The 21,455-nt window shown below is 41.3% G+C and overlaps 1 protein-coding gene across 6 annotated transcripts in view; it reads left to right on the top strand.

Moving 5' to 3' along the window:
- The window catches only part of TBC1D30 (TBC1 domain family member 30), a 58,025-nt gene extending 40,368 nt beyond the window's left edge, over window positions 1–17,657 (top strand). For 4 of the 6 annotated variants that reach the window (XM_069773617.1, XM_069773611.1, XM_069773613.1 and 1 more), the window contains 8 exons: window positions 150–318; window positions 1,773–1,941; window positions 5,508–5,613; window positions 11,095–11,207; window positions 11,381–11,520; window positions 13,181–13,387; window positions 13,596–13,652; window positions 14,958–17,657. In XM_069773617.1, coding sequence (XP_069629718.1) covers window positions 150–318; window positions 1,773–1,941; window positions 5,508–5,613; window positions 11,095–11,207; window positions 11,381–11,520; window positions 13,181–13,387; window positions 13,596–13,652; window positions 14,958–15,739 — 1,743 coding nt within the window. In that variant the 3' untranslated portion in view covers window positions 15,740–17,657. The remainder of the gene's footprint in view (window positions 1–149; window positions 319–1,772; window positions 1,942–5,507; window positions 5,614–11,094; window positions 11,208–11,380; window positions 11,521–13,180; window positions 13,388–13,595; window positions 13,653–14,957) is intronic. The other 2 variants (XM_069773612.1, XM_069773615.1) reach the window with 1 other exon arrangement.
- Window positions 17,658–21,455: the final 3,798 nt, after the last annotated feature.

Here is a 21,455-nt window from a genome sequence, read left to right as displayed (position 1 = left end):
TAAATGGAGATACCAGAGACATGTGTTGCCACTGGCTCCAAGCTGTTCTTTAGTGAACAGAGAACTTTAAAATTCTATATTTTTTTCTGTTATTCCTAGAAAATGACTGGCTCTAAGTCCTATAAGATTATATTTTGTTTTCCCCACAGATCATGATTTACCTAATTGATAAGGTGCTTCCTGATAGCTATTTTGTCAATAATCTCCGTGCTCTTTCTGTGGATATGGCTGTTTTCCGAGATCTTCTACGAATGAAGCTTCCTGAACTGTCCCAGCACTTAGACACACTGCAAAGAGCTGCTAACAGAGAAAGTGGAGGTAGGTTCAACAGAAAATGCATTTAAATTCTTTTTTGCTATTGTTTTGTCTAAGCACTGGTCTAAAAATACAGTCTTTTAAGTGTTTACGTGAGTTTAGCGCTTATATATTTTAAATTGTTAAGGTGAAAGATGACGGTTTCCATTACTGATAACCTTAAGATAAATAGGTGTGCTCTCAGGAAAAAAATAAAGGGGAAATAATTTGGTCCCACCACTAATCAGATTGTGTTGACAAGGATATAAAATGTATGGAGTGACAACACTGTAACACATAGCTTAGTACAAGGGCTACCTTGAAAAGGTTGTTTCTTGCCTTAGCTCAAGATACCTGTCCTACCATTGCTCCTTGTAGTTGCTAGCTTACATAGCTGTTCTGTGAAGAGTTACAATGTGAGAGCCCATGGTGGCTGGTTACTATTGCTTCACCTGGATGCTTAGCAAAACTCAGAAGTACTTCTTGGGTTGCTAGCTGAAAACTGGCTTTGCAATGTGATTTCCGCCCCGCCGCCCCCCCCCCCGGTGTAGCATTCCCTCCAGCCTTCTTCTAAACAACATACAGCTCTTTTATTTGGTAGTGTTTTGGGGAAGGTGGTTTTTTTGTTGTTGGTTGGTTGAGGTTTTTTTCAGTCTGGAAGCTAAGTGCACCCTTAGTTCCATCTTAGAAAAGATCTGCTACCATGTTCCATGTAAATAAACTGTGACTGTACCCAAACTGTGTAAAAACAAAGAAGGGGTATCACGGAAGTATTTGCTGTTTGAAAGTGTTTTAACAGGCAGCAGCCTCTTTGGTCATGGCCTTCAGTGCATCAGTTGATACTAGGATGTACTACGTGCTCTCTGAGCATAACAAAAAAGTAAAACTTTAGAGTTTCAGGCTGAAATACTAAAACTTGTTTGAAACTTAACAAGCCAAAAGGAAAACTGAATGTGTTACAGTCACTTCTGCTAAGCTGGCAGTGCATCAGGATATTAAAACAATAGATAAAACTTTACAGAGACAGTCATATTCACCTTCATGTAGATAAAGACTTCTTATGCCATTAGTTCCTGAAGAAATGCAGTGGTTTGGGGGGTTTTTTTTTGGTAGTTGTTGTGGTTTGTTGGGGTTTTTTTAATAAAAGCTTTTAGTTCATATGGCTTTGGGGAAGGAAAAGCAATATTTCTGATATAAGAAGAAAAAAGAAAGGTGTGGTGGTGTTTTCCAAGGTTTACAGTCTAAAACCAATGCTGCTGCTGCTTAGAGCTTTTTGCAGTGCAGCAGAATGAAAGGTGATGAAGTATGTAATTTTTCCATTGCTCTTTTTCTCAGCTTATCTTTGGACAGCTGCAGGCTAAGTAAGTTTTGAGCAATAACAGAGGTGCTAGAATGTCTGGATTTCAGTGTGCAGTTTATATTCCTTGTAAAATAATAGTAAATTACAATTACTTTAAGATTTTTACTTTTTTTTTCAGGAGGCTATGAACCCCCACTTACAAATGTCTTCACAATGCAGTGGTTTCTGACCCTCTTTGCCACTTGCCTGCCTAACCATACAGTTCTGAAGATCTGGGATTCAGTATTCTTTGAAGGCTCTGAAATTATACTGAGAGTAGCTTTGGCTATCTGGGCAAAGTTAGGAGAGTAAGTGGTTATTTTTATCTGATTTTTCTTTTCAGTACGAGCAATGTGTGTAACTTACGTTGTTCCGAAGGGCGTGTTCTTAATTCTAAACAAGATGCGATCTTTCATGAGAATGATTCTGCTTTGAAAAAGCTGCACGAAGTGCCTCTATGGCTTCCCCAAAAACATGTGCTTCTGGCATTGTATCAGAATGGGCATGATAGTTAATTGACCCTTTCTACAGGAAATGTCTCCAGTTGTTTGCGTTGTCTGTGTGTAATGTCTTCATGCTATGCTAAAAGGTTGGTTGGACTTCCCAGAATGTAGACCTCTGAGGGAGCTGGTAAATACTTTGCGGAAAGACATGCAGAGAGACTTAAGGGTGACTAGCTAATTTAGTTGGGTGCCTGAAGCTGAGGATGTTAATTCCTTATTTTCAGTTAAGGAGACTTAAGGATTTGAGCCTATTGGCTATACCTAAGAAAAGAGTTCAGTCTTACTAAGAGAATGATTTAGTGTTACACGGTTCTTTTCTGTTAAGGCCTGCAAACAAATTTTCCTGAAATTCTCTGCTTTTAAGCACTTGCTAGCCAAGTTTCTATTATAGTCCTTTATGGCCTTGGAAACTCACCACATAGGACAAGACACAAGAGATGGTCAGTTCCTCTAAACTCCTCTGTTGTTGTAGCAAATATTTGCATTCCAAAGAGTGTACAGTGCTCCCGGAGAAATGAGTTTTGTCACCGACTTCAGTGGGAGGTGTGAGCTCTGACAGGGTAAGCAGATGTTAGCTCAGCTGGAAACTTTTTTCAGCTGGTGTCAGCAGCTGCATCAAATTTTTCTTGTGATGCCTATCAACACTCACCTTCCTTTGTTCCCTGAGACTGAACCACTGGGATTTATGTTAGCTCTGTCCTTGGAGGTTTCATTTCTTTTTTCTTTCTAAATAAATTAGCACTGCAGGCTAGTAGTGTTGTAAGAGACTTTGTTTAGTATATTTAATTTTTAATCTGAAGAATAATGATTAGAATAATAATTTCCTATGAGCTTTATTTGTTCAGTTCATTAATGAAACTTGCATGAATCATTTACATTAGGATTAAGCTATACATAATCCCATTGTGCTTTATTACTTTGCGCCACACCTTTAGATAAAAGGTCCTATTGCAGTGGGTCTCTGTGCACCTAAAAGCTGTAATTATGAATGTTCCACCTCATAACACGATAAAAAAGAAAGTCACTGCTTTGAAGATTTTACTACAAAACTTAAAGCAAAAATGAAACGTGTTTTATAAAAACTGGAAGGAACAAAATGAAGAAATCTATAAGAATATGTCCAAAAGAATAAGCTGATCACACTGCACACCTTGTAGCTTTGTTTGTGGGGCATGGGAGAAGGTCTGGGAGATTTGGGAGCAATTAACAGAAAGGGACACTGGTGGGATAACCAGAGATCCAGAAAATGATGAGTCACCAAAACTGAACAAGAATTGAAATACAGTAAGTTTGTGATTAATGATATCAAACAAGATGAGGAAGTAAAAGATCGGGCCCTGTGTTTTTGCTGGGAGAGGATTGTGATTTTGTTCCTCTTTCTTCTCCACTAGAAATAGAACAGGGGGGATTTAAAGAAGTGGGGCCTGAAACAGTGATCATAGTCTCATGATCTTCATACTTCTTAAGACTGTCTTTCTAGACCTAAAAATGGGGTGAGAAGTGCATTTCCTAAAATGTGGGTGGTTCAATCATACTTCTGTTTTGAGGGAGACTGAAGGAATGGGGAGGTTAAAAATAGGTGCAGCAGAGAAAGCAGTATGTGGAGGTCACGAGAGACTGAAGGTATCAGGGAAGGTAAGCAGTAAGCTTGTGATAATTGGCTACATACCCATTGTTTCTACTTTTTTTTTTTAACTACTTAATCATTCTTTTAGCTAAACTATGTTAAGATTTCAGTAGGAGTTTCATAGTTCAACGGTTGTTCCCTATAGACACTGAAGATCAAGGGAAGCTTCCTCTTCTAATCCTTAAGAAAAAAGGCAGGGTACTTTTTTGATCATTCCAGCAGCTGTATTTTACAGGGGAGGCTACAATATGCAGCCAACAATGCACTTGTTTGGGATAGAAGTAAAACAAATTTTTCACTTGACGGGAGAGGATGTTTAGCAGCTGACTCTAACCTATGTAGAACAGCAACTCACAAAAGCATATTATTCATATTTCTTTTCCTTTAGCTGACACTCTGTGGGTGATTTTATGTTTTTAGAAATTTTTTAAAAAGTGCAGGGAAAAAAACCACAAAAACCCAACTGACCCCTCCCCCCAAAACCAGAACAAAAAACCCCACACACCACTAAAACAAAAAAAAAAAAACCCAAACCAAACAAACATCTGCATCTCTAATTTAGAAGTAGCATTCACAAATATGCAGGATATGAGTGAATTTTCCTTCATTCTGCAGTACGTGAGCTCAGCTCTTTTGAATACAATGACATATTTAAATACACCTATACTTAATTTACTCCATGTCGTGGTTTAACCCCAGCCAGCAACTAAGCACCACGCAGCCGCTCACTCACTCCCCCCCCATCCAGTGGGATGGGGGAGAAAATCAGGAAAAGAAGTAAAACTCGTGGGTTGAGATAAGAACGGTTTAATAGAACAGAAAAGAAGAAACTAATAATGATAACACAAATAAAATTACAACAGTAGTAATAAAAGGACTGGAATGTACAAATGATGCGCAGGGCAATTGCTCACCACCCGCCGACCGACACCCAGCCAGTCCCCGAGCAGTGAATCCCTGCCCCCACTTCCCAGTTCCTAAACTAGATGGGACGTCCCATGGTATGGAGTACACCGTTGGCCAGTTTGGGTCAGGTGCCCTGGCTGTGTCCTGTGCCAACTTCTTGTGCCCCTCCAGCTTTCTCACTGGCTGGGCATGAGAAGCTGAAAAATCCTTGACTACAGTCTAAACACTACTGAGCAACAACTGAAAACATCAGTGTTATCAACATTCTTCACATACTGAACTCAAAACATAGCCCTGTACCAGCTACTAGGAAGACAGTTAACTCTATCCCAGCTGAAACCAGGACACTCCACCAGAATGTTTTCTGGCTAGTGAATATGTTCCCATCTGACAAAACCACAGTTCACCCAGGGAATTCAGCCGTTTGGTGCATAGTGAAGAATGGGCAATGAGGCAATCAAGAAATCTTTATGCTCCCTTTCTGAGCTGATGGGGGAGCTCCCCTGTGCTAGTAGGAGGGAGGATTTATTGATTTTCATGTTGTAGAAGTGAAAAGGGCAGAGGGAATAACCTGTCTGGACATGCATGAATCCTTTATCGTGAGCAGTCAGGACAGTAAGCTGTGCTCAGTACATCCTTTTACTGCACCAGCATTTCCTACGTGATGCGCATAGTTTTATTATTTGGAAGTGTATGGAGAATTGCAATAAACTTAAGAATTAAGGCAACTAATGGAAGCGCGTATTTCAATGATGACAGAAAGTTCACTTTTGGTTTGGAGGGGTATATTCATATGTAAAAGTAAAATAAAAAAAACCCCACATGTATTTTGATGTAGGCAAATAGAGTGTTGTGAAACTGCAGATGAGTTTTACAGTACCATGGGCAAGCTGACCCAGGAGATGCTGGAAGACAGTCTGATTGACAGCAATGAACTCATGCAGGTGAGTAATTGTGATATAATTATTGTTTGTGCTTTCTACAGATCCTTCAGGTGCTGATTTCTAACATTACATTTTTATTCAGGTACTGCAGAAACCTAAAGTCTTCCAAGAATAAAAGTTTAAGATAAATGAGTTGAGCTAGCATGTCAATGAAACAAATAGGTGACCTGCAGTTAAAGCTAAAATCTTATCTTATACATTAAGAACAGAGAACCATTAGGCTCCATTTGATAAAAATTGGTTGTATGTTGACAGCTGAAAGTTTGTTGTGATATAATGCCCAATTGGATTTACACAAGTAAGACATAGAATCTTTTAGTAGTCATAATTTTTAGGATGTTCTTTTGTTTTATGTTTTGGTCAGCTATTTATTACACTGTGTCCTTTTCATTCTGCAGAGACTGTGGGAGGCAAGAGTTTATCAAGCGAGTAGGAGAAAAAAAATATCCTTCATGATTTTAAAAAAAGCCATGAACAGTTGTCAGTGAACTATAAACAAAGACATTTGTAGATAATTGCAGCCCCTGAATTCTTAAAGCATACGTCATTGTATGAGAACAAAGATCCACATTGTTCTGGGAAAGGAAAGGGCCTTTACTACTACAGATACAATTTTACTGATTTGCACTTGCACTTCTTTTTGTGATATCCTCGAGGTGTTGTCTGCCTAGATGTTTTATAAAGACTTCATGCTACAGTTCTGGAACTTTGCTTTTGTTGAGTTAGAGCATGGTGATTAAATGGGTTCAAATACAGGGCACATGGTTCACCTGAAATATTTTACCTGTCTTAGAGGAGGGAAAAAAGTCAGTGTCGGTCTATGAAGTTGCATGAGTTTATTAACAGCGGTTAGCAGTTGACGTCTGTTACCCATTATTGGAAGCAAAACTTCCTGAGTGTCTGGGATAATACCTAATCTGGTAAAGTACTGCCCTGAAGTAGAGGATTACTTTCAGATTTTTTATTTTTGTTGTTGGTTTTTTGTCTGATGAGGGAGCTCTAGGAATGGGAGAGCACTGTGGCTTTGTTTCAAAAATGGAAGTGCAGCTGGTCAGAGGTACTCGCATGCTTTTTAAATAAGTGTTAAGGTTTCTCACAAGACAGTTCAGATATTGAGGATGCATGAGGAAGGCGGCACAAGCTGATGCCTTCTCATATTCATTGTGTCTCAGTTCCTGGTCTCAAGTGTAATACAAAATCAAGATATGACAAAAAATAATGTTGAAAAAGCTGAAGTGGACTTTAGTGACTCAGTGAGGATTTCTTTCTTTGCTGTTGTGTGTAATAGAAGATAAGGCATAGGTAACTTACTGGTTGAAGGGATGGAAGGATCTTTTGGGTTTTTTTCAGCTGTTGCAATTACAAGTATACTAAATCAGCAGTCTTTTTGTGCTTCAGCAAAAGTAAGCACTTGGTACAAGGTATATGTGTACTCATAGGGTACATGTGTATTTTGTGACACTGACAGGAGCATTATGGTAGGATAGCATCGCCATTGATACAGAGAATGTGGCAGGTTTAAGTTTTCTGCATAGAGAAGCAGTGTGTCTGGTTTATGTCTGTTCTCTCAGTTGAAGAAACCACACTGTAGTTCGGGTAGTATTCTTAAGTCAAAGGCAGGCACCGACAGTGTAGCTTTCTCCATCTGAGGTGTTCACTCCAGGCCCTCTTCACCATAATTGGAGAGAATTAAGCGCTAAAAGAGTTTACCATTAGGGTATGTGAATGCCACCATGTGTCTGGCTGCTGCATTTGAACAATTTTCTGTGCTGGAGAAGAAAATAAAGAAATATGAACCACTGCATTAATAAAAGGATCCAGGCTGCTTGAAGACACTGGTTTTTAAATTGCTTTAGGCTTTTTCAGAGGAGTCAGCCAGAGATGAATGTTAGACTGCTTTGTTTTCAAAATGTTTTGGGTGTTTTTTTTTTCTTTTTTTCCCCTCATCAAAATCAGAACGGTGAATTTACATCTAATACTTTTTACAAGGTAGCTCAAGGATTAGTATCTTACTGCAGGAAAGGATTAATACCCTACTCTGCCTTCCCTACGCATTTCAGTAAAGGTTGCTGGTGGCAATCATCTCACTAGAAAACAAATTGTGCTCTAAAAGGCCTGCTTCCTTTGGGAGCTGGAGGAGGGATGTGTGGCTGATCCTTCAGCGGCAAGTGTTGACAGAGCAGATGTCTAAAGTAGATCAGAGGACTCTTGTCCTCATTCTCTCCACCAGCATGTATAGTTGGTACAAGTTTATAATTAAAAATGCCTCCCTCCCTCCCTCCCATGCAGACAGTACATATACCTGGGACTGAGTGCTTAAAGCTTTTGCAGATTTGGCTCTTGCATGGCAAGAGTTCTTACAATGTTGTACTGAGGAGAGCATGGAGGGATTGGAAGAGCAAGCAAGCCTACAGCTTCCTCCTTTTTCACATTGAACAGTTTAGGTAGATAAAGGGTAAATGCTGTATATGTCAGATGCTAGACCAGGTATGTATTCAGGACTAGAAGTTAAACAAATACGGTATTCAGTAATGTCATTTTATTGGCCTATTAATAAACTTCGGTTCTAACATGGAGACAGAAGGCTGTACGCCAGGTGTCTGCAGATATTCTAAGCAACGTGTGCTAGATTGAGTACACGCTTTCATGTCTTCTCAGAAAGTGAGCATTTTTATAAGCAGCTAAACTAATTCAGTTTGTATGCCTAGAAACATTGCAGCATAGAGGAGATGAGAAGCAAACAGGAAAAGGAGAGGCATCCCTGTGTGCTTACTGTGGCGGAGGGGAACAGGGATTAATTCCTCTGTAGTACCCTAGCATTTTAGGTCATCCTCTGTAGATGGTTACCCTTATTTGATGGTATTCGCTGTTAACTTTCTACTTGAGTAGCACTTTGGGGTTTTTTGGATTTGTTTTTGCTTTTGCTTTTTGTTTTGTTTTCTTAGTGAAAGTGAAAAGAGAGAAGAGCCTTAAACCAGTGTGGGGTGGCTCTTGAAATAAGTGTGTTTGAGCTGTCTGCAAAACTGCTTACCCTCTTGGAAGCCACAGCCTATCACTTTCTGTATGGTGTTCTGCTGAGGGTGTGGATGGCTTTGCATTTTTTAGGGTGAGGGAAAGGATTGACAAATGCTACTGATTTAAGGTGAGAAGAGAGGTTTTTTTCCTTGTCTTTTTTCTGGTTCCCAGAATCTGTCTCTTATGGCCATAAATAAGATGGTAAGTTTGGCTACATCATGGTTCGTATGTGTAGGCTGTTTCACTCTGGCACAGCTTCACCAGAATTAACCAAATGGCATCCAAGGCTGTGTACAAACTAGGAACAGGCTGCTTTGACTCTGAAGCATTGCTGTGAGGAGATCACAGGTGTTGATTGACAATGTTTTTTTAATTTCCAGTGGAACTTGCATCAGCATAAACTTTGTTTGTGGATCTCTTAAAGAGGTGGCAAATGAGGCCTCCAGTTATAATCTGATAACAAGTAATTAAGCTAAAAACGTGTATGCTAAATGAAAGAAGTTGCACAGGATCTGGAATAGACGCAGATTGGAGACAGGCAAAAGCTAAAAGCGTAATCTAAAACAGTAGGTGCAAGGAGTAAATGGAGGATTCAGAGTCGACTGTTTCACTTAAAGGGTAACTGGCATATGGAACAAGTTACCTGAAAAGGCTGTTGACATAAAGGATAGAAATAAATTCCAGACACACCTCCTTCTCTATGAAGGGAGAGACTCAAGACATATGGGGAAAAAAACCAGGGAACTGTGGTGGAGATCAAACAAGCAGGCAGGCACGTTGGGCCGGAGGTAGGTCTTTCTCCAGATCATAAAATTCCTGCATCTAGTAGACTGCCAGGATAGCGCTGTTCAGGCCCTAGAGAACACTTGTCTTTCACAGTAGCATTGTAGTTTCATGGAGTGGCAAAGTTTCAGTTCATGCTCTGGGTTTTTGTAGGCATCCTCCTTGCCTTAGAGTCTGTGCATGGCTCGAACTGTAAAAAGCGTTTTCACGCAGGAGCCTGTTGAGCTGTACTCCAGCCGGCAGCATCCTTCCTGCTCCTCATTGCTTACAGCATTCCCATTAGTGAAACAGTTTTTTTCTTCTTCTGTCAGGAAAGGACTAGTACTGAATTCATGTTTGTGATTTTCCTTAGTGTATTTAGCACAGGCAAGGCACAGTTCAAGAATGGATTATGTAGAAATTGTTCAAAATTTCCTTTCATCTTAATTGAGGCCATTTGCCTTCAGATGAAAATGTCACTGACTTAATAGCACAGGGGGAAAAAAAAAGTGTAAGTGAAGAATTCCTGTCATAGCTAATGAGAAATTGTTATGTTGCTGTCTTTCAGAAGACATTTAATTTTCAAGATGGGGAAAAGCTATAATATTTCAGAGAAACTATGAGAAATGATATTTTGGCTATTTTTCTTTTTACTTCTGACATTGAGACTCCCGATGGATTGTGTGTCAGTTATCTGAAAGTCCTGAATAGTTGTAAGTGTACAAAAGTAGGGGGAAAAAAAAGGCAATTAAAATAGGTAGGAACAAATCAGCAGTGATATTGCAATGAATCTGGTGTGTCTTTATGCCAGGTTGGCTGGTGACACACGTTCTATTATTACAAAATGACAAAGCAAAAAATAATGCTGAAAGCAAATACATTTGCAACTGTTTATCTTCTTTAATTCTGAGTACTGAAGTAAATAAAAATGTATTGGAGGGGTTTTTATGGCCTCTTTTTAAGTTCTAGGGACTACATGTTGAGTTCAGAGAGTTGCAGAGAGATTTCACCATGGAACAAATTTTTTTAAAAAAACAACCTTCACTACCCTTGTTCCCCCCCCAAAACCACCCCCAACCCCCCCAACAACAACAATCAAAACCAGAAACTGAGAGGAGTAAAGTTAGCTGGATAATGTTGGGTCCTTCCTCTTTGGCTGTAACTTTCATGTGGAAGTGATTTCCTTCACACAAGTTCTTGGGGCGGCTCAGGTGAAGTAATGGATCTGTTAACAGTCCACATCAAGTGAGGATCTGCTCCTTCCTATCTATGCTAATGTCAATACCTTGTTGAATACTTGAGCAGAAATGTAAGTCTTCTGGAAGATTCCCAAAACTTCAATGATGCATTCATGCAAGTGAAATCATAATTGGAGGAGGATTTCTGGTGTGCTGGCAAGGAAAGCATTGACAATGATTATTAAATAAGTATAGGAGTTGAAAAGGACCCTACATCTCATGTTATCTGTTCCATTTTTATTTTTTTCTCTCTGAACCATGTATTTTTCTAGTGAGTCAGTCTTTATTTTTCTTGCAGGAAATATTGACTGAATCATAAAACTAGACCATTTCCATTTTACAGCACTAGAGAATGTGCAGCCTTCAATTCTGCAAGACTGAAGGTCTGTTCATGGAGAAGTCTTTTGTGGGACTGTTAGTTAAAGTGAAAATTTTAAAAGCTGCATTTCTTTTTTCCACCCCCTAGACTGTTTATACCATGGCTCAGTTTCCCTTCCCACAACTGGCAGAATTAAGGGAGAAATACACGTACAACATTACTCCTTTCCCTGCAGCAGTGAAATCAGCTTCACTTTCGGGGTAAGTTTGAAATGCACTGCTTATGGCATATAAGGTTATTGTTTACTCTGCACGGATAGTGAAAAGGCAGGTGGCATCCTCCCTTGTATGCTCCTAAAGGAGATAAAGATGTTTGGTGATGATCATATTTAGGAATGTCTCTTTCTTATTTCTCTTATGTTCTCATTTGACAGAAGGCTAGGCAGAACCAGGGACAGTGATGAGGAGAATGACCTAGATGATGAAGACTCAATTGCCAATGCAATTGGCTGTCTTGGACCATTAAGTGGGTTTTTGGCACCAGAGCTCCAAAAATACCAAAAACAAATGAAAGGTAAAAGTGCTTTTGTTCATTTTGTAAAACATGGTTAAATCTGTATCACCTTACAGAAATCATCTGTAGCTTCATCTGTGAAAGCTGCTTTGAAAATTGTATTTTATATTCACATAGAGCTTACAGCAGGTACCAAATGACTTGCTCTGCAGTCCATGAAGATGAGTTCAAAGTCAAGTTTGAAGGCTATATGTGTAAATTAAATGACAGTGTGGGTTAAGGATTTGGCTACAGTAATGGTTAAAAAATCAACCCCATAGTGTTGCCCACCCACAAGAGAAAAAAAAAGTACACGTGTGGAAAAAAGTCCACCCTAAATCTGTGCTTATTTTCAAGAAAGCTGTTAGGTAGTTGGCATTTTCTGAAGAGTGTACATGTAATAAATAATCTTGACCTTTATTAGCATACGCATGGCTAATATTGGAACCTGTCAGCAGTGAGTGAATTCTGCAGGTCATTTCACTGCGCTTTTGGCCAAACCTTCAGACTGTTGTATGTTTTGGTTATATTCACTTTTTTTTTTTTAGATTGGGTATGGTTTAGGTGTTGTCTCTATTCTTCAAATCCATCCACGTTGTAATAAAATTTCTGACAGAATTGTATGTTCACCTGTGCAAGGTCTAGAAGCAGAACAAAATTCTGATCCATACAAGCAAAGCAGATCATTTGTTAACTTGCAGCAGCTTTTACAAAACAGTACTGGATCAACAGTGATTTTATGATATCCTGGGAGAGGCTATAGTTATTTATCCCCAACCCACCCCCACCTTCCCCCCCTAAAAAACCCCGACTGATATAGCAGTCGCTCTTATCTGATTACACGTCATTCTTGTGGCTTGGTTTCACTGAGACCTGTAAGCTGCAGTTGTCCTCTTGATTGCTGTGGTGGTTTGTTTTTCCCTTCCTGAGGGACTGTAAGTCTCTACCTGCTGCTTCAAACTAGCACGTAGTCAGAACATCAGACTGCTGTTGCAAACTAAGCCAAAGACAAACAAATATCCCTTGAAAAAGAATTACCCTGTTGACCCTGGAGTGCCAGTTTGGTGGTGCATCAGAACCAGCTGTGAAAATAAATTGCACTGCTGCTGTTGCTCTGCAGCTGTTGATCAGAGATGCTCTCAAGTTGCCTGATCCTCAGTTGCTCTGCGCCTATCCCTTTTGTTGCTACTAGCAGCTTTCTCCCTGTTGTGCTATAACTGTTTCTTGATGCTTCTTGCTGGTATCGGTTGTAGGTCGGTTGTATAGTCTCATGCCTGCTTGACTGTAATGTATTTTATAACTTGCATTGTTAGCCTCCTCTTTGACCAGTTGAGTGTCTTTAATAACCAGTTTCTGAATTACTTTGGTGATGGCTTGATGTACTTTTGGGTAATTGAAGAACTGTGCTAGTAACTTTGCATTGCTATGTTAATTGACTTTTGTACTCTTTGAACTCCCCTCAAACCCTTGCTATTCTTAAGCAGTAGTTCTAGAAATGTAACACTTCTTATTATAAATAGTGCAGCTTTGTTAAATATGCATATTATAATAAATTTTTAATTAAAGACTACAGTTAAATAAGACTATAGGAATCAGACATAGACTTCCCTTGCAGATAATCTGCAGAACTCTTGAGTATGCCAACTACTCCTCATCTCCACTTTATTCCCACTCTGTGCAGATCAGAATGAAGAACAAAGTCTGGGTTCCAGTAACATTGCAGAATTAAGTCCAGGAGCAATAGACTCTTGCCGAAGCGAGTATCACGCTGCTTTTAACAGCATGATGATGGAGCGTATGACCACTGATATTAATGCACTAAAAAAGCAATATTCCAGGATAAAGAAGAAGCAGCAACAGCAGCTTCACCATGTGTATATCAGAGCAGGTAACATATCAAAACATGCTTCATTTACCAATTTATTACAAGCTAACTTCATCATAGGAGACAAGGCAAATAACATTCTTTTACATTTAACCAAATAGACAAAACAAGAGAGACTGATGGAATATATAACACGTTAGTAGTAAAGTGGATACCACTTCGTACAGACAGATTGTAAATGAGAGGGTGATGTTTTTTCTTCTTTTGTCAGGATCTGAAGGTGACGACCCTGGGATTTTTTTAGGTCCCAGGGACCAGCTGAACAATGGTACTTAAAAGTGTCTTTGCTATCTGGGTGCATTGTGTTGATCTCTCTGATTAAAAACTTCAAATCTTTGGCATTCTTGGAGTTGACATACTGATGCACTGGAAAAAGTGAAATGAGGAGATGAGTACACTTCAGACCAAGTGGCAGGTAGATTCCTAGCTGGTCCATGTTATCCTAACTCCTCTGAGTTCATCCAGGTATGGCAAATTATGCAGCTGAAGAACTGGCTTAGATGTTCCATTGTGGCTGACAGTTTACCTAGCCATAATGATACTGCTGTGAGGATTGAGCTGGACATCAGTCCGTTATTTAGCAATCTGTGTTACAGAGCCTATTTCCCCAATTGGCAAACTCAGAAAGTGGAGGTTAGCAGGAACAGCACAGCTGAGGGTTTTAGTGGGTGTGCAAGCTGAACACAGCCCACCCCACTCATTCCTCCCCACTTAGGTGTCACCTTTCTAAAGTTGGCATTGAACCATGCAGATGGGTCACTGTGGAGAATTTTTATTCCTCTTCTAGATTGTCTAAACTTGTCCTAGCAGGAGCATTTGAATACATAGAGCTGAAATTTTTCATTAAGATCATTTGTAAGGATTTTTTTTTTTTAAATATTGGCAAAGTATTTGCTTTAAACAGGCTGTAGCCAGCAGAAACAGTGCAAACAGTAAAATGTTGATTCCCAAGGATTGCCAATCTCCACCCCCCAAACATAAACCTTTCTAATGTTACTAATCATGATGCAGGGCTGGGTTTGTGGTTTAATCAAACTGTCATCTAACTACCTAATTCTGAGTCTACTGTTCTGGTTTAATAAGAGGACCTAATAGGTGTGGTTTATCCATTAGAAATACATTGATTCATTCTCCAGTCACACAAGCCTCATGGAAAGGCTTATTTGACTGACCTTGTATAGGGACTGAAGTGCCTCTCATGGTTGGAAGAGAAATGAAGGAGAGGGGAAAGATCAGAAGCCAACGTTAATGTTAAACTATCAGTTACAGTGCAATTCCAAAAATTGAGATGCTATTTTTGTTATGATTTATTTTCATGGTATGCCTGTATTCCATAGGTAGGAAGCAGGGAGGGAGGACAGAAAATCTTTATTATAGAAGTTACAGCTTTGTGTTTGACCCCAAGATGAAAGAAAAATTCAGTGATTTTTCTTTTTTTTTGTAAATAACTGTCAGTCCTACAAACCTTTGCTATATCTCATAGAAAGGTGTCAAATTTGGTGGGGCATCCTTAGAACATTAATTGGTTTTGTCCTTTTACAATACTGTGTTTCTCTTAAACACTTTCTTTCAGACAAAGGGCCAGTTACCAGCCTCCTCCCTTCTCAGGTAAACCATTCCCCAGTGATAAACCACCTCCTTTTAGGAAAGAAGATGAAATTGAATAACAGGTCTCTTAAAAACGCTGTTATTCACATCCCAAGTCATGCTACAGGGAAGATGTCTCCCATTCCCCAAGAAGATCTTAAAGCAAAACTGAACTCTCCATGGCGCACTCACATACGAGTTCATCGAAAGAATATTGCTAGGGCCAAAGGCCAGCTGGGCTATGGGGATACTGTAGGACTAATAGATGAGCAGAGCGAGAGCTGTAAAACAAATAGTCCTGGTGCAAAGGAGGAGACTTCCAAACATTCTGACTCCGGAGAAAGAGAAGGAGGTGGTTTGGATGACAGGACTACTCGAAAAGCTGACTGGCAGTCATCTGAGCCAGTCTCTACGGACAGCAGTACAAACATGTCAGTGGTTCAGCTAAAATTGGAAGCACTGGAACTTGCCTCAGATAGCAAAACCAATGCTGAGTCAACATCCCATCAGTCCAGCCAGCCATGTTTATCAGAGTCCTCCAGTTCCTCCAGCGACAGTGGAAACCTGGCTAAATCTCCCCAGCCTGGGAACCTGAAGCCACAAGTCTTCAATCCTTTTCCCAGCGTCAAGCCTCTTCGAAAGTCAGCTACAGCCAGGAATTTAGGGCTGTATGGCCCCACTGAAAGAACGCCAACTGTACACTTCCCACAGATGAGCAGAAGTTTCAGTAAGTCTGCCAGTGGCAACAGTGGGACCAGGAAACGATGATGTACTTACTACCTGGCACTTTCTATTTCTGACAGCAACAAAAAATTTGTATTGCCTCCTCCCCCCCCACCCCCCAATGTGTGCGTGTGTACATGTGTCCCAAAGCGTTTCTAATCTTTAATTAAGTAGTGGGGACAAAAGTGGTTACCAGATGTATAAATATGTGTCTTTGACAATTGTGCTGCTGTGTTGTTATGGGATAGATTAGTGAAGATGCACTCTGGCACCCTATTGTCGATTCTGATGGTTCTGTGGTAAAATAAATACTGATTTGCAGTGTGAAGCATACTGTTTCTTTAAATCTAACTTGAACATAAAATCACTGGCTGCCTTTAACCCCTCAGCCCCCCATGGCTGCCTCCTGTCTCCTTCAAAGCTTGAAGGACAAATTGTCTGGTGCAGCAGACACCTATTACAGTTTTTATGACTGTTATGCAGCTTCCCCATTAGACCTCATCATCACGCTCTGTGAGCAGCTGGAGAAGCCATGACTAACAGAAGCACAAGCAGCCCTAGCAGTCAAAAGTATCCCTTTGTGTCTGGCATGACCACTTAGCTACTGGGCCATCTGGCTTCAGATGTTCTTGAGCAGCATTTTGTGCTTCTCTTCCCACAGCAGTTTTCTGCTGATACTGCTTTTAATATAAATGTAATCAGTGAGCATGAGAATAGCAGACATAAGTCCATCCACAATACTGGTTTGCTCCTTTTCTGTTACATATGTACATACATACATTTCTGCTACTTACTGCTGGACAGTTGCAGCATGCAAAATTAGGAATTAGGTACAACTATATGTGTAGTTGTATGAGTATTATGGCACATCTTGGCTTCAGTGGATTTAAAAGCTATTATCTAGATTACAGACTTGTAATTAAATCATATTTGCCAGCTTAGCAGTAGGTACAATATATGAATGTTCCAAAGTAGTTTAGGGTTTTAAATTCTATAAATAGAGTGATGAGATACTTAGGGTGCCGCTTATCATTAAAAGCCAACACATGAGCCACTGTGTAAGTGGGATGGACCCGTGGGACTGCCACGGGCTTCCACGGCTTGGTTCTGGTTTGGTGTGAAAGAGAATGGCAAAGCGATAAGCTGAGTATTTACTTCCAAATCAAAAAGCAAAGCTGGTGAATACCGTAAGACAAATACTTTTTTTTTTTTCTATATATATTAAACAGGCAGGCAGAGAAGCTAAATGTGGATAATTCACCTTCAGGGTTGCAAAATCAAGCACTCAAACTCCAAGAAATTCAGGTTCCTCTTAAAATGTTACAGCTCTGCCGAATTGTATGTATTGACTGTGATTCATTACCTTATTGCTTCCAAGTTTCCCATGACATGAAAGTGCCATTATTTTAAACTCGAGTAAAAGCAGTGATGATGAATCAGTCCCATTGTATGTAATATCTTATTTCCTCTTTTTAAATTCTTTGTTAAATTTGCAAATTAATATATCATTGTCTATTTATTAATGTATCCCATAACCTATAGGATTTGATATCAGTTTTACTGTATACAATAACTTAAGCTGTACAATATACCCTGTTTACTGTTGTGGGGACAGTTTTATTTTGTTGTTGTTTTATACAAGTGTCTGCATATAAATAATATACAAGTATGAACACTATAAACCAGATGTAGATCAGATCTTGCCCCTGCCTTGTTTTCAGATTATAGTAGTATTGTCACTAATGATTATTTATAGTGCTAAGTAAATTTAAAATAATGTAGAATTTAGTCAGTGATCATGGACTGTATGAGAATTGTTTCTGCCTTGATTAAGAAGAAATGGACTTCTCAAAATTTTACTGTGAATCATTCTCCCCAGTTTTTCTTAGCTTCAGTGTATCACGTGGCTGTATATGGAACCAGTAAAAATAAAAGGACTGTCATTCTGCAAAAACTGCTAAAATGTTGAAAGTACATGTATGAATTTTCAACACGTTAAGCTGTGATTAAGCAATGAAAAATTAGCAAGCTTTGCATGGATATTGGTCTGGGGAAAGAAATGCCAGTAGAATACAAGTTCTAGCGATTCAGACCTAATCAATAATTGACGAGTGTGCTCTGAAGGTCTTGTACTCTACTTGGACCATTGGGATTGAGGCAAAGGAACCATGACACCTCAGTGCATTAGTTTGGTGATGTTTGCTGCAGGCAATTTTCTTTAAGTACTGCTAGATGAGAAAATTGAATGTCACTTCAGCTGTTCAGTACCTCAAAGGATGTTTACTCTCTACCTGAAATCTGCCTGTTGAACATACAGCAAAAGCAACTTCATCACTTGGTACTGAGGGTGGAACATGAAGATGACATCCAGAGAATCAGGAAACTCCAGAGACGTTTCCAATTTTTTTTTCCCTAATGAATCCCTTCAGCAAATGAGGTCTGGTGATGTGGCTGTGCTTGAAAGAGTGGCATTGCAGCACTGAGGACGTTGTGAAACATCATGGTGGGAGTCTCTGCTCCATAAACCTCTGCATTTTGTTTTCCTTGAGGCCTCCTTGTACTAGTGCTCTCTTCCATGTGACTAAGTGACCTTTCTGTTTATTGGGTTTTTGTAACTCCTCAAGTCTTTTTTTTGAGAAAGTATTTTATTAGGATCAGGTTGACTTTTATTTCTGAGAATGTGTTTCACCATCATCAAATGGAAGCTCTCAAGGGCTGGGCATTTGATTCTGTTTTGAGAACACTTAACAGGCCTGCAAGTGGAAATGGACCCAAAGCTATTTTGAGATTATTCAAAATTGCCTGCACTTTGGGGGTAAAAATGGTAGATGGTAGAAATCAGTTTTTCAGAACTGCAGGCAGCAAACAGTTGATTTCATCCACAACTGCAGCTAGGGGAAATATAATTTTGTATACTTAACAAAAATCCTATCATAATCCATTCAAAGGAATGTGTTTGCTAGAAAGACAACAAAATGTTCTTTCAAGCAAAAATAAAATGCAGTCCTTTACACTGATATTTCCAATTCAGGTAAAAGTTCATGTTCAAAATTCAAGAGAGACTTTAAATCCCTTTCAAACCTCCATGACATGTATTTTAAACCATGTGAAGGTGTTCATGCAGAAGGTGGGTGGTTTCACCGCTCTGTAGTTTTCCTTGACCTTCTTGCAGTGAGTCACCAGGTGCCCGTCCGCAGGCAGTGGTCACACCTGGCTGAGTGGCAGGGAGCCAGTGTCACCATCTGGCACCAGCTCCGCTGAAGCACGAAGAGACAAAAATTCATCCTAATGGATCCCTGTCCTTGTCAATGCTTTGTTTGCTCCAGTTTTACTCGCTATTTGTTGGCAGAAGATTGGTTCAGGGCAGGGGGTCATCATGGAGCCCTGCGAGTGATTTGAGATGGGCAGTCGTCCCAGACGAGCACCTTCAGCCCGAGTGTCATTGGCCAGCGGGACCCGTCAGGTCAGGCTTCTTGAGCAGCCACGAACTGCTGTGTTTGGACAGCAGTTGGTGTTGGTGACAGCATCTGAGGGAAGGTCTCCTCTGGGAGGGTCGTGTGTGGGCAGGGTGGGTCCAGCACGCTGCAGGAAAGTACACGTGTGAAGGGTACTTCTATCTTCTGCACGCCCTTCCCCACTGAAGAGCCAAGCCTTCATGGTTTGTACGGGCTGACTTTGGCTGACACGAGATACTTCACAAGATTTAGGACACAGAAGTGGTTTGCAGTGTAAGACCGTGTCAAGCTAGCCGGTGCCCAGGCCCAGCCTCCCCCAGCCTGCAGGATGCTGGTTCAGCTGTGCTTCATCCTACAAGCAGCAGAGAGCATTTACTGGCTCACCGCAGGTTTAAAAAGAACCACAAACGTTTCCAAGTCTTTTTCTGATAAAATCGTGTCAGACCACACTGGCTTACCACAGATGAGCGGGCAGGCATGGGAGGCAATGCATGTGGATGGAGAGGCTGGGAGGAGGGAAGGAGCAACCCATCCAGGCAAAAGGTGCCAGAAGGTTTGAGGGAAAGCAAACTCCTCGGTGCCTGTGCTTCTTTTTAGATTGTGTGTTTATAAACAACAACCAAAGGATCGGATGCACGTTGTGCCGCTCCACCAATCCCTCATGTGTTCAAAATAGTCATGGACGTGGCTGATGCCAGCGAGGAGCCACGTCCCGTGACACTGTTGTCCACCCACTCGGGTTGCTCCTGCCCTGCCCCAGCAGGAGGGAGACGGCAGCAGAGAGCCCTCTGGTGCAGTTCACTGCGGCTCAGTTCACACAGCGAGCCGTTGGAAAGGGAGTGAGCGCTCAAATCCCATCCAGGGTAAAACGTGCTGTCATCACTGTCACTGGCCTGTGCTCTGAGCCAGCTCTGCGGGGAGGCTGTAGTTACATGACACTGCCCCAAAATTAGGCTAGTGAATGTCGCTAACGGGCAGGTGTGCCAGGCCATTGCTGGATGGATGTGGCTGTGCAACCGGGGCGAAGCTCGGCGTGATATCTGCAGCTCCGCAATGTGGAGCTGGCTTGCTAGCTCAGCCCAAAGGCTTTGTAAGCCCGTGTGTGCTCAGAGCAGGGCTTGCACCAGTTTGCATCCCCCAGTAGCACTTGGGATGTAATCCTCTGCATCTGGTTTGGCAGCAGCAGCCCTGCCAGTCTGGTAGAAAGGGCTGCTACACAATGTGTTGCTCCTCTCTCCTTTTCTCAAGGGTGTGTAGGTTTTTATTATCATTTGTTGGTTTTCTGGTATTTTGTAATTGCTGGTGGCACAGGGAAATTTTTTGAGCAGCACCTCATTTTTTGAATACTGGAGCAGGAGCGACAGGGGTGCTCTCTGCCTCGCAGCACTCAATAGTTTTTGCAACTGTTACTCTCTACGTTTGGCTTGTGCTTCCCCTTTGAACTCCCAACCCTTGCTTGCGTCCATTGACTGTGTTTGATGAGAGTTTTCAGGAAGATAAGGATAGCCGTGCTGGCTGGCTTAGCCCAGCATCTTTTCTCTGACCACTGATTGTTGGAAATCCCTAAGAAAGGAGTCCTGTAGGAACACGGTGCATCCAGAGACAGCCTTCTCTTGGGGCAGTCATCCGATTTTGTCTGGGTTGTGCACATCACACAGAGGTGAGGGGCATGGCCAGGCCAGCAGCTCAGGCCAGTAGCTCATCCACAGCAAACCAGCAGCATGCTGATCTGGGCAGCTGCGTGCACAGCGGGGACCACAAACAGTGGTTCAGCAGCAAAATTTCCTCCTTCACATGAAAAGAATAATAATAATAGAGACATGGCCAGGAATGAAAAGAATAATAAACACCAGAAAATGTGAGCCTGAAACAGTAGCTGTCGCTGTGATTCCTGCTGCGTGCCGGTTTGCCTCGTGGGCTCCGCTTGCACTTCAAGCAGCGTGGTGGTTCCTCGCGTCCCGGCTGACCGGCCTCCCCTTGCTGGGGAGATGCCCTAGGACTGGCCTGGAGGGATCCTGCGAGGGGGCAGGAGGTGGAAAGAGGCTGGAAAGCCTCACAGGCCCTCAGAGAGCGAGATGTGGCTGAAAACCCGGACCCAGTGCTTCACACAGCCCATGCAGTGATGAAAGACACACAGGCAGCTCCCGACGGGTTTTTCAGCCCTATTCGAACACGCCTGATGGTGTTGCTCTGCTCTTGCTGCTCACTGCCCATAATGGCTCCTCTGCTGCATGCATCCACGTACCTTGCTTTCCCTTCCTGATGGCTCCGGTGGCTTCACCAAACGGCGCACAGGTATGAACGCC

Source organism: Haliaeetus albicilla, chromosome 28 (assembly GCF_947461875.1).
Source record: "Haliaeetus albicilla chromosome 28, bHalAlb1.1, whole genome shotgun sequence".
Taxonomy (NCBI): domain Eukaryota; kingdom Metazoa; phylum Chordata; class Aves; order Accipitriformes; family Accipitridae; genus Haliaeetus; species Haliaeetus albicilla.
The sequence above is the reverse complement of the archived record's forward strand: the minus strand, read 5'-3'. Positions and strand labels throughout refer to the sequence as shown.